Source organism: Hemitrygon akajei, chromosome 17 (genome assembly GCF_048418815.1).
Source record: "Hemitrygon akajei chromosome 17, sHemAka1.3, whole genome shotgun sequence".
In the NCBI taxonomy this organism is placed as follows: Eukaryota; Metazoa; Chordata; class Chondrichthyes; order Myliobatiformes; family Dasyatidae; genus Hemitrygon; species Hemitrygon akajei.
Window position 1 is genome coordinate 72,531,081 of NC_133140.1, and position 12,874 is coordinate 72,543,954.

Genomic DNA, 12,874 nt, shown 5'->3' on the forward strand with positions numbered 1-12,874 from the left:
GACAGCGAGATGTCCCCCATTTTCACAGCGAGCGGGAGACTTAGAATCATCGAGACATAGAAAAGTACAGCACAGAAACAGGCCCTTCAACCCATCAAGTCCATACCAAACCATTTAAACTGCCTACTCCCATTGACCTGCACAGGGGCTATAGCCCTCCATACCCCTACCATCCATGTACCTATCCAAACTTCTCTTAAATGTTGAAATCAAGCACCACTTGCACTGGCAGCTGTTTTCACACTCTCAGGACCCTCTGATTGAAGAAGTTTCCCTCATATTCCCCTTAAAGTATTAGTCCCACCCAATCTCAGTGGAAAAAACCTGCTTGCATTAACTCCATCTGTATTGTGTCCATCATAATTATATGTGCTGTATCTGACTATACGTACTGTGTTTTGCACTTTGGCCCCAGAGGAACGATGTTTTGTTTAGCTGTATAGGTGTGCATGGTTAAATGAAAATAAGCTGGAACCTGGTCTGCATACAGGGCAGCCAGAGAAGCAGTACACACAAGTTACTCACATTGCTTAAGGAGCACAAGTCAACGAATTGCCTTATCTTGTCTTCAACAAATCGTTCATAGATCCCAATGAAGAAGACTGCCTGTAAGAAGTCAGAACATCTTCAGTTACCACTGAATGAAGTTTACCCAGATCTGAATACATGCAGCATTCCCACTGAAAAATCAAACTAACCAGCCCTTTTCCACTGGTCGAGGGGAAGCAATTATAAGAAGGTTACTATGAGTTCCTCTCTGATGCCTTCTCCTGACTAGTCCTATGATCACATCTCCATTACACAAAAGGATATGCAATGCCTCACACTGGGGATGACATAAGTAGATAGTTATGGAACCATCTGCACACAGTGTCATTCATGGATTGGCAACAGGAGAAGGTCACTTGATCCCACAAACTTGTTCCGCCATTTAATAAGATCTTGGCTGATCAATTATTCAAAGTCCAAGATTCAAGATTGCTTAATGTCATTTCCAGCACACAAGTGTAAAGCAGAATTAAATAATTGTTACTCCAGATCTGATGTAGCCCCAAAAAAACACAATTAAAAAACAGAATAAATATAAATACATAGTAACCAGCTCTGCACTTTGGTCTATCGATGATATTCGTTTGCTCAAGAATCAATTTTCCTCAGTCTTAAAATATTCAAATAAGCTGGTCCTGCCACTTCTCTGAAGAAGAGTTCTTAAGGCTCAAAACTTTCTGAGAGAACAGATTTTGATCCTTCTGTTGAAAATGGGCAGCCACTCATATTTAAGCAGTTCCTTTTCATTTTAAACTCAAAGGGAAACATCTTCTCAACATCCACTTATCCTCAACATACCACACAGGATCTAACATGTTCCAATTGAGTCCCTACTCATTCCTCTAAAATCCAGTGGATACAAACCTACCTTATCCAATCTTTCCTTACAAGATAAACCAACGATTCCAAGCATTAAACACAACAAAACAAGAGATTCTGCAGATACTGGAAATCTTGAATAGCACTGACAAAATGCTAGAGGAACTCAGCAGATCAGGCAGCACCTATGGAGAGGAATACATAGCCAACATTTTGGGCAGAGACTCTTAATAGTTCTGATGATGAATCTTAACCTGAAACATTAACTGTTTGGTCTCCTTCATGGATGCTGCCCAACTTGCTGAGTTCCTCCAGCATTTTGTGTGTTCCAAATATTGGTCTAATAAACTTAAACCTATCTATTCCTGGTAAATTACTATCCTTCCTAGAGTAAGAAGACCAATTTTGGACACGGTTCTCCCAATGTGATCTCACCAATGCCCTATCTAACTAAAATATACTTTTATATTCATTTACCCCAAACAATAAACATTAATATTCTGTTTGCTTTTCTAATAACTTGCTATTTCTAAGTGTTCTGCATGCAGTCCTGTGCTTTGTGTCACTTTAAGGACATACAACCAATCTATGTAAATAAGTTATCTTATGTATTTATATTTTTTGTATTTTATTATTATTATGATATTTTTGAGCTGCATCAGATCCATAGTAACAATTATTTTGTTCTCCTTTACACTTGTGTACTGGAAATGATATTAAATAATCTTGGATCTTGATGTTAGCCTTTTGGGAATCATGTACTTGAAATGGAAACCACTAAGCAAGAAAATCTAGGCAATGTCACAATGGAGCAGACATGAAAGAAGTGTTCAACACCCTGTGTTAAATCAGGCATTCTGTGTGAAATCAGGTTACAATGAACACTGCACATTGGGTTACTGAAGTAACTACAGAATACAGGAGACTGTTACAGGTGGCTCACTTGGTCCTACTCTAACCAGGCAATGAAGCAGACTGTTATTAATAGCTCACTTGGTTCCACTCTCACCAGGGCTCAGCATTCAAATCCCACACAGAAATCCATTCAGATTGTCTGAGGGAGAACTGTTCTGGTAGAGATGCCTATTTCTAATGACATATTACATTAAAACTACATTTTCCTTTCAGCTACACACTAGAGTGTCCACATTGATATTTTAAGAGCAGGAGACTCTCCATGATGCTTTAACTAATATTCAAACGCCAAACAACATCACTTGAACAAATTATCTGAACAATTTGGTTCTTGTAACAAATTTCATGTCACATACCAGTGATAATAAACCTCATTCTAATTCAGATTCTACCCTACTACCCCAGTTTTGAAATAAAACTATAGAAAAAATGAATTTTAACAAAGACAAAGGTCTCGCTCTAAGTAAGAACTGGAATTTGAACATAAACAAGGTGGGAGAGTGGAAACCTAATTGGATGAGGACTAATCAATCAGGAGGAATGGACTACAGGGGTATAAATACCACCGGACTAGATACGCTTGGGCATCATCCCTGATGAAGATGGCGGAGCTTGTCATCGAAACATCGGTTATAATCGATACCTGTACCTGGCTGGAAGCCTGAGATGAGTATACTTATTCTATCCCACTGTTATGAGACTATATAATAGTTCCCTAGTACGATAATTTGGACTCTGAACCTCACCCTCTATTTTATTAAGACTTTGCAACTTATTGTTTACCTTCACTGCGCCTTCTCCGTAGCTGTTAAACTTTGTTCTGCATTGTTACCATCTTACCTTTGTTGGATTCTGTTGTTTTTGATCCAAGGTTCTTTCGTAAGTCAAGAAAGAGGCATAATACATGATCGATTTATTAAGCACTAATATCTGATCTGTACGAACAGTATGCAGGACTTTTCACTGTATCTCAGTGCATTTGGGAAGGAGGTACAGGAGCCTGAAGGCACACACTCAGAAACTCAGGAACAGCTTCTTCTCCTCTGCCATCTGATTTCTGAATGGACATTGAACCCATGAACACTACCTCACTACATTTTATTTGTTTTTCAACATTCTTTTCAACATTTTAAGCAAGATTAGTGTATTATTTTTGTTTTGTACAATTTTAGAGTGAAAATAAGGAAAGAAGCACCATGTAAAAGTTTGGGCACCCCAAGAAATTTGAGCTCTCAGATAACTTTTACCAAGGTCTCAGACCTTAATTAGCTTGTTAGGGCTATGGCTTGTTCACAGTCATCGTTAGGAAAGACCAGGTGATGCAAATTTCAAAGCTTTATAAATACCCTGACTCCTCAAACCTTGTCCCAACAATCAGCAGCCATGGGCTCCTCTAAGCAGCTGCCTAGTACTCTGAAAATTAAAATAAATGATGCTCACAAAGCAGGAGAAGGCTATAAGAAGATAGCAAAGCGTTTTCAGGTAGCCATTTCCTCAGTTAGTAATGTAATTAAGAAATGGCAGTTAACAGGAACGGTGGAGGTCAAGTTGAGGACTGAAAACTTTCTGAAGGAACTGCTCGTAGGATTGCTAGAACGGCAAATCAAAACCCCTGTTTGACTGCAAAAGACCTTCAAGAAGATTTAGCAGACTCTGGAGTGCTGGTGCACTGTTCTACTGTGCAGCAACACCTGCACAAATATGATCTTCATGGAAGAGTCATCAGAAGAAAACCTTTCATATGTCCTCACCACAAAATTCAGCATCAGAAGTTTGCAAAGGAACATCTAAACAAGCCTGATGCCTTTTGGAAACAAGTCCTGTGGACTGATGAAGTTAAAATAGAACTTTTTGGCCGCAATGAGCAAAGGTATGTTTGGAGAAAAGAGGGTGCAGAATTTCATGAAAAGAACACCTCTCCAACTGTTAAGCATGGGGGTAGATTGATCATGCTTTGGGCTTGTGTTGCTGCCAGTGGCACGGGGAACATTTCACTGGTAGAGGGAAGAATGAATTCAATTAAATACCAGCAAATTCTGGAAGCAAACATCACATTGTCTGTAAAAAAAAAAGCTGAAGATGAAAAGTAGATGGCTTCTACAACAGGATAATAATCCTAAACACACCTCAAAATCCACAATGGACTACCTCAAGAGGTGCAAGCTGAAGGTTTTTCCATGGCCCTCACAGTCCCTGACCTAAACATCATTGAAAATCTGTGGATAGACCTCAAAAGGGCAGTGCATGCAAGATGGCACAAGAATCTCACAGAACTAGAAGCCTTTTGCAAGGAAGAATGGGCAAAAATCCCCCAAACAAGAATTGAAAGACTCTTAGCTGGCTACAGAAAGCATTTACAAGCTGTGATACTTGCTAAAGGGGGTATTACTAAGTACTGACCATGCAGGGTGCCCAAACTTTTGCTTCGGGCTCTTTTCCTTTTTTTGTTATTTTGAAACTGTAAAAGATGGAAATTAAAAAAGTAATCTTGCTTAAAATATTAAAGAAATGTGTTATCTTTAACTTTATGCCTTTTGGAAATCAGGTCATCTTTTACTCGCTTAGCTATTCACAATAACAGAAATTTTGACCAGGGGTGCGTGCGTGCGTGTGTGTGTACACTTGCACATATATATAAAATTACTGTAATTCAGTTTTTTATATTTATCATATATTACACAGAACTGCTGCCATAAAGTTAACACAATTTCATGTCGTGTCAGTGATATTCAACCTATTTCTGATTTTGAATTCCTGTTCTTTACATTATAGCAACACTATGACCACTTTACACCTAAACTGATTTCTCTTGGTTCTGCATGCTTTATTTACATTTTTTGTGAATACTGTGATGTACCTGTGATGCTGCTGTAAGTAAGTTCTTCAGTACTCAAGGACATACATGTACTCGTGTATACTCCAATTTGGCTCTGGCTTCTGGCATTACAAAATGAACCATTCAAGCGCATTAGACCTCCTGAAGTCAACAAAGGTGTTAAAGAAATGTTTTTTTCTGTTCTTCCTTCAGAAAGAAAATATTTCCCCTGCTATATTTCTAAATTTCTAGCTAGCTTTACACCTCTGTGTATTGACTTTGAATGGGAATTTCTAACTAATATTAACCATTGGTTAAATACATCTGAAGATTTACTTACTAATCCAACAGAAGTGTCATCCATTTGGCAGCACAATGAGATCAGTTTCCATACCTGAGCTAAGCCGACTATTAGCCACATTGACATTGATATCCCGTATCGGAGAATTGGGCTCCAGGGTGCCAGATCAACATCCGGACCAGGGTGTAGATTCAAATTCAGATCTCTTCTGGCGATGTTCTTTAAGCCAACAACCTGAAATTTTTAAGAAGCTTCATTTAGTGATAATTCTATAAGATACTCAGAGAAGAAATGACTGGATATTAAATTATAACTACCTTTGATACACTACATTTATTTCTGGAAAAACTGCCCTGCTTTTAACGGGAGAAATTGAGGTAGTTTCTGTGACTCCCATTCTTTAAAAACACTGTCCAGGAAGGAAATTGATTTTGTACTTTGTATAATAGACCAATTCAGATGAAGGGTCTCGACAGATAATCTCAGCTGTCTATTTCTCTTCATTGAAGCCGGTGAGCTCCTTCAGCAGTTTTCCTCTTGTTCCCGATTGCACATCTGCAGTCTCTTTTGTCTCTATTGTACATAGACTGTTTACTCTCAGGCATTCAACCAAACCACTGGTTAATGCAGTCATTTAAACTAAATGTGGAAGACGGATACAGACTTCTTTACATTGCTACAGTGTGTGCAAGACATCAGACTGCAAGACCCTACAGAGGACAGTAAGAACCACTGAGAGGATCAAAAGGGTCTCCATCCCCCCTATTTGCGACATACCCCCGGAGTATTGAAAACAAAGGGCCCAAGGCTTTGTTGAAGATTCCTACCACCAATCCCACAATTTCTTTGACCCACTACCGTTAGGAAGGAGGTACAGAAACATCAGGACTAGGACTGCCAGACTGGGTTACAGCTTCTGTGAGACTAATAAATACCCTGTCAGCACCAAGGTCTCATCACTAGGACAGTGAGCTGTTTACTGTTTATCTGTGCTACTACATGCATTCTGAATTATATTTTATTAATTTATTTATAGTATAGTATTTTGGTTTATGTGCTGTGTGTGATATATGTTGTTTGGCACACCGTGGTCGGGAAGAACATTGTTTCATTTGGTTGTATACATGTACAGTCAGATGACAATAAACTTGAACTTGAGTTTTTATTATTTATGTGGAATGGTCTCTCTAATTTTCCTTTCACAAATCTAGCCTGATCTGTTCATTCCAATATTTGCAGTTCTTTGCTTTAGAAGTTCATTAAATTTACTAAATTTGCAGTCATCGTTAAGACCATTAAGACACAGGAGCAAAATCAGGCCATTCGGCCCACTGAGGCTGCTCCACCATTCCATCATGGCTGATTTATTACTCCTCTCAACACTATTCTCCTGCCTTCTCCCCTTAACCTTTGACACCCTGACTAATCAAGAACCTGTCGACCTCCCTAAAGGATCATTTGCAGGTTGAGATAAGAAAGGCAAAGGCAATGTTTGCAATCAGTTCAAGAGGACTAGAATACAAGAACAAGGAAGTGACGCTGCAGCTTTGTACGGCATTGGTCAGACCACACGAATTATTGTGAGCAGTTTTGGGCCCCTTATCTTAAAAAAAGCTGAGTAAATCTCCAGCTATGGGTAAATTGCCCCCCCCCCCACCCCGCCTTGTGGGCAGCCTCGGGAGCGATGAAGTCTACGGGAGTAAACCCAGGTACAGCAAATCCGGAGTGGAGCCCCTAAGGCAGTAGGACATCATTGAACATCCTTCCACCAGCTGGTGCCAAACGTATTGCTTCATTAGCTTTCCTTTGGACTACCCTGGTGAGGCTGAGAGAGGATCTTGACGACTAAGCATCTAGGGATCTCCGTACCTTCTGCCCCAGGCTTGTGATGACAATGATGATGATCCCCCATTGTCCTTTGAAACAGACGGATACCAACCAACCAACCAACTATCTACGAAAAGATATGCTAGCATTGGAGAGGATCAACAGGAGGTTCAGAAGAATGATTCCAGGTGTGAAAGAGTTAATGTATGAGGAGTGTTTGATGCCTTTGGGCATTTGATTGGGCTGTGCTCATTGGAGTTTAGAAGAATGGGGGGGGGGGCGAGAAATCACATGAAATCTAACGAATATTGAGTGCACATGGAGAGGATGTTTAAGACAATATGAATTAGGCCACCCCATCATGGCTGATTTATTGTCCCTCTCAAACCCATTCTCCTGCCTTCTTCCCATAACCTTTGATGCCATGAATAACCAATAAACTATCAAACTCCACTTTAAATATACTCAATGACTCTGTCTCAACAGCCATCTATGGTAATAAATTCCACAGACTCACCACCCTCTGGCTAAAGAAATTCCTTCAAATCTCTATTCTAAATGGAAAGTCCCTCTATTCTGAGGTCATTTGCTCTGGTCCGAGACTTACTCACAATAGAAAAAACCCTCTCCACATACACTCTGTCTAGGTCTTTCAATATTCGAAAGGTTTCAATGAGAACCCCTCCCCCCCCCATCATGGGTTGAGAGGGATAATAAATCAGCATGATTGAATGATGGAGCAAACTCGATGGGCTTAGTGGCCTACTTCTTCATCTTTGTCTTAAAACTGCTCACAATACTCCAAGTGGTCTGACCAATCAATCCCCTTTTATATCATTGGCTAGCTTACCTTCCTATTTCATCTTTTCTCTCCTTATAGTTTTTTAGTTGTCTTCCGTTGGTTTAAAAAGACTTCCCAATCCTCTTATTTCCCAGTACTTTTTGGTATATTATATGTCCTCTCTTTTGCCTTTATGCTGTCTTTGAATTCCCTCGTCACCCATAGTTGTCTTATCCTCCCTTTAGAGTACTTCTTCCGGATATATCTATCCTGCACCTCCTGAATAGAAACTCCAGCCAATTCTGTTCTGCCATCATCCCTGCAAGTGTCCCTTTCCAATCAACTTTGGCTAGTTCCTCACTCATGACTCTACATGTTTCCAATAGTGGAGGAGTCTAGGACCAGAGAGCCTCAGAGTAGAAGGACATCCCTTTAGAACAGGGGTTCCCAATCTCTTTTAGACCATGGACCAATACCATTAAGCAGGAAGTCAGTGGACCCCAGGTTGGGAAAATCTGTTTTAGAACAAAGGAGGAATTTCTTTAGCCAGAGGGTGGTGAATCTAGACAGCTGTGGAGGCCAAGTCATTTAGTGTATTTAAAGTGGAGTTTGATAAGTTCTTGATCAATGAGGGCATCAAAGAGAAGGCACCAGAATGGGGTTGATAGGGGTAAAGAATCAACCATGATGGAACGATGGAGCAGATTTGAAGGGCTGAATGGCTTAATTCTGCTCCTATGTCTCATTGTGTTAAGGTCTAATACATTTTTAGAAACTTCAGGAATTGAAGTGACCTGACAGGAAAGATAACAAGGTACAGAATTAGTCAGAGACATTGAGCAATGGAGAAGGATTAATAGCACCGTGCTTGCTTCTATCTTTTATATCTCATTTTATCTCATAGAACAACACAGTTCACAATGACAGCAGTTTGTAAATGGAATTCAATAAATCCCACTCACCAGCCCTTTCCCAGTTTTTTTTTAAGAAGTTACTGAATTCCCCCTTCAACACTCATTCAAGCAAAGCATTCCAAATCACAACAGCTCGCTGAATTAAAAAATAATAATAATCTCATCCTCATCTCCTTCCAGGAACTTCTGCCCACACTAGAACAATAGTAACCACATCTTTCAGATGATATTTATTTGCACAATTAAGCATGGGGTAGATTCTGTTTGGATCTCCGTAAGCAGCAGAGGGAAGGAAATTCAGGGGAATCCACTGCTCCTACAGAAATTACTTCTCTGAACAAAAAAAATCAATCAATTGAATCAATTCTTCAGAGGAGGAATTAAACCATGTGATATTCTTAGTTCTAAATCTTACTTCAGTGAATGACAATTTAGTAATCTCAATGGGGGTACTGCAGGGTGCAGTTAGTTTAGCAGATGCCTTGGAGGCAGGAAACCTGGGTTCAATCCTGGTCTAGGATAGTATCTATGTGGAGTTTACATATTTTCCCTGTGACCATGTGGACTTTCTCCTAGTGCTCTGGTTTCTGACTGTGTCCCAGGGATGTGCAGATTACACCAATGCCTAAGAATAATAATATGTGCTGCCTTAATGACTACCGCCCGGTAGCACTCACATCTACAGTGATGAAATGCTTTGAGAGGTTGGTCATGACTAGACTGAACTCCTGCCTCAGCAAGGACCTGGACCCATTGCAATTTGCCTATCGCCACAATAGGTCAACAGCAGATGCAATCTCCATGGCTCTTCACACGGCCTTAGACCAGCTGGACAACACAAACACCTATATCAGGATGCTGTTCATCGATTATAACTCAGGATTTAATACAATCATTCCCACAATTCTGATTGAAAAGTTACAGAACCTGGGCCTCTGTACCTCCTTCTGCAAATGGATCCTTGACTTCCTAACCAGAAGACCACAATCTGTGCGGTTTGGTGATAATAGCTCCTCCTTGCTGACGATCAACACTGGCGTACCTCAGGGGTGTGTGCTTAGCCCACTGCTCTACATTCTCTATACACATGACTGTGTGGCTAGGCATAGCTCAAACATCATCTATAAACTTGCTGACAATACAACCATTGTTGGTAGAATCTCAGATGGAGACAAGAGGGTGCACAGGAGAGAGATATGCCAACTAGTGGAGTGGTGTCACAGCAACAACCTTGCATTCAACGTCTGTAAGACAAAAGAGCTGATTGTGGACTTCAGGAAGGGTAAGACAGAGGAACACATACCAATTCTCTTAGAGGGATCAGAAGTGGAGAGAGTGGGAACATTCAAGCTTCTGGATGTCAAGATCTCTGAGGACCTAACCTGGTCCTAACATATTAATGCAGCTATACAGAAAGCAAGACAGCATCTAAACTTCATTAGGAGTTTGAAGAGATTTGGTATGACAACAAATACACTCAAAAACTTCTATACATGTTCCATGGAGAGCATTCTGACAAGCTGCATCACTGTCTGGTATTGGGGGGGGGGGGGGGGCGGGGGGGAGGCTAATGCACAGAACCAAAAGAAGCTGCAGAGGCATGTAAATTTAGTTGGCTCCATCTTGGGCACTAGCCTACAAAGTATACAGACATCTTCAAGGAGCGGTGTCTCAGGGAAAGGCAGCATCCATTATTAAAGACCTCCAGCACCCAGGGCATGCCCTTTTCTCACTGTTATCATCAGGTAGGAGATACAGAAGCCAGAAGGCACACACTCAGTGATTCAGGAACAGCTTCTTCCCCTCTGCCATCCAATTCCTAAATGGACATTGAACCCATGAACACTACCTCACTTTTTAAATATATATCTGCTTTCTGGATGATTTTTAATCTATTCAATAATGTATGCTGTAATTGATTTACTTATTTATTATTATTATTATTTCTTCTTCTATATTATGTATCGCATTGAACTGCTGCTGCTAAATTAACAAATTTCACAACACATGCTGGTGATAATAAACCTGATTCTGATAGGTCAGCCAACTAGCCACTGTAAGTTGCCTGAAGTGTGGAAGAATGTGGGGAGAACAGAGGTATTAGCGAAGAATAGGGTTCGAAGTGGGTACTTCATGCAATGGGCTGAAAGGCCTGATTCCATTCCCATGACACTATGAAATAACTCTCACTTCTCCTTGGGCCAAATGCAGGAAATTAGGACTAACTAGGTGGACCACATAGACACAAGAGGTTCTGAAGATGACAGAAATTTTGATCAATGTGCACAAAATGCAGGAAAATCTTAGCAAGTCAGGCAGCATCTATGGAGGAGAATGAAGAGTCAGGCTGAGATCCTTCATCATGGCTGGAAAGGGGGAGGCGGAGAGAGAGAGAGAGAGAGAAAGAGAAAAAAAGGAGGAGGAGGAGGAAGAGGAAAGCCCTTAACTCTGAGTGGAGTCATCGGGACGCCATCATAACGGCATTTCTTTTAGCAGGCTTTCTTATTTTTATGAGGCCAAGTTGCTAGCTCGACGCTCAACCCAGCACAGATGGAAAGTGTGCAAGGGAGCCGGCTGGATTCGAACTCAGAAGCCTTTGCTCTGAAGTCCGGTGCTGATGCCACTACGCCACCAGCCAGCCAGTGAACAATGGGAGAAAAGGGAGGAGGAGGGGAACCTGAAGGAGGTGATGGGCAGGTGAGGAGAAGAGAAGGGGTTGAGAGGGTAATCAGAATGGCGACTGAAAAGAGTGAAGGAGGGAGGGGGAGAAATTAGCGTAAGTTGGAGAAATCAATGTTCATGCCATCAGGTTGGATGCTATCCAAACAGAATCTAAGGTGTTACTCCTCCATCCTCATCATGGCAGTAGAGGAGGTCATAGTCAGACATGTCAGAATGGGAATGGGAAGTCAAACTGAAATGGGTAGCCACTGAGAAGGGTGGTGGGGTGGAGATGCATCTCTACCTGAGGAGATGTAAGGCGCTCCTTCCCTCCACTAGCCTGCAGGGTCACCCTTGGGCAAGGTGCAGCACCTGCTTAGCCCCCTGACCAGAGTCACATGAAGCCACGGGAGCAGGTGGTGGATGGTCATACGAGGAGCTGGTGCATATCACAAGCCTGGTTATGGGATCACTGACACCAGGCAGACAATCTCTGAAGAGTTTTAATAATGCCTTGTAAAGACACCGCCCAGAAGAAGGCAATCGCAAACTGCTTCTGTAGAAAAAATTACCAAAAACAATCATGGTCACCTACGTCATATGACACAGCACATAATGAATAAGCCACTGAGAGATCCTGCCTTTCATGGTGGACAGAGCAGAGTTACTCAACAAAGAGCCCCCAATTTGCAATGGGTCTCAACAGTGCAGAGGTGGCACACACAAAATGCTGGTGGAACACAGCAGGTCAGGCAGCATCTATAGGGAGAAGCGCTGTCGATGTTTCGGGCCGAGACCCTTCGTCAGGACTAACTGAAAGCAAAGATAGTAACAGATTGGCGTCACTGGGAGCACCGGAAAACATGGCGGACATGGACTCATTGGACCGAAGGCCTTGTATCCATGTTATATTGTTCTATGACTCTACTGATTTTGAGAAGGTTTTCAAATGTCCTTGTACATTAATTCATGCCTATATCTAGGAAGCCCAGTGTTCCATCTACGTTAATCCAGGCAGTCGAGTAGCTCAAAGCTTCATTCAGTTTACATTATTGCAATTAGTAAAATCAGTCTGAGTTCCTTATAGTTTGAAATTTTCTTCATAGATAATTACAGTACATAGTTGTATACTTTAACTCAAATGGAACCCTGTCAGGGAATTATAGTCAAACAAAAGCAGTTTGATTTATTTATAACACGAAAATTACATAGAAGGAGTGAAATATGGCTGCATGTACAGACACCAATATTCGTGGGTTGAATGGAAATTATTCTATTATTCATGTTGTGCA

General features: G+C 41.2%; 1 protein-coding gene across 2 annotated transcripts in view; it reads right to left on the bottom strand.

Moving 5' to 3' along the window:
* LOC140740831 (meckelin-like) overlaps positions 1 to 12,874 on the bottom strand; it is a 182,096-nt gene that overhangs the window by 25,875 nt on the left and 143,347 nt on the right. For both annotated transcript variants that reach the window (XM_073070373.1, XM_073070372.1), the window contains exons 21-22: positions 5,493 to 5,633; positions 526 to 606 (exon numbers count right to left, since the gene is read on the bottom strand). In XM_073070373.1, the coding sequence (XP_072926474.1) occupies positions 526 to 606; positions 5,493 to 5,633 (222 nt within the window). The remainder of the gene's footprint in view (positions 1 to 525; positions 607 to 5,492; positions 5,634 to 12,874) is intronic.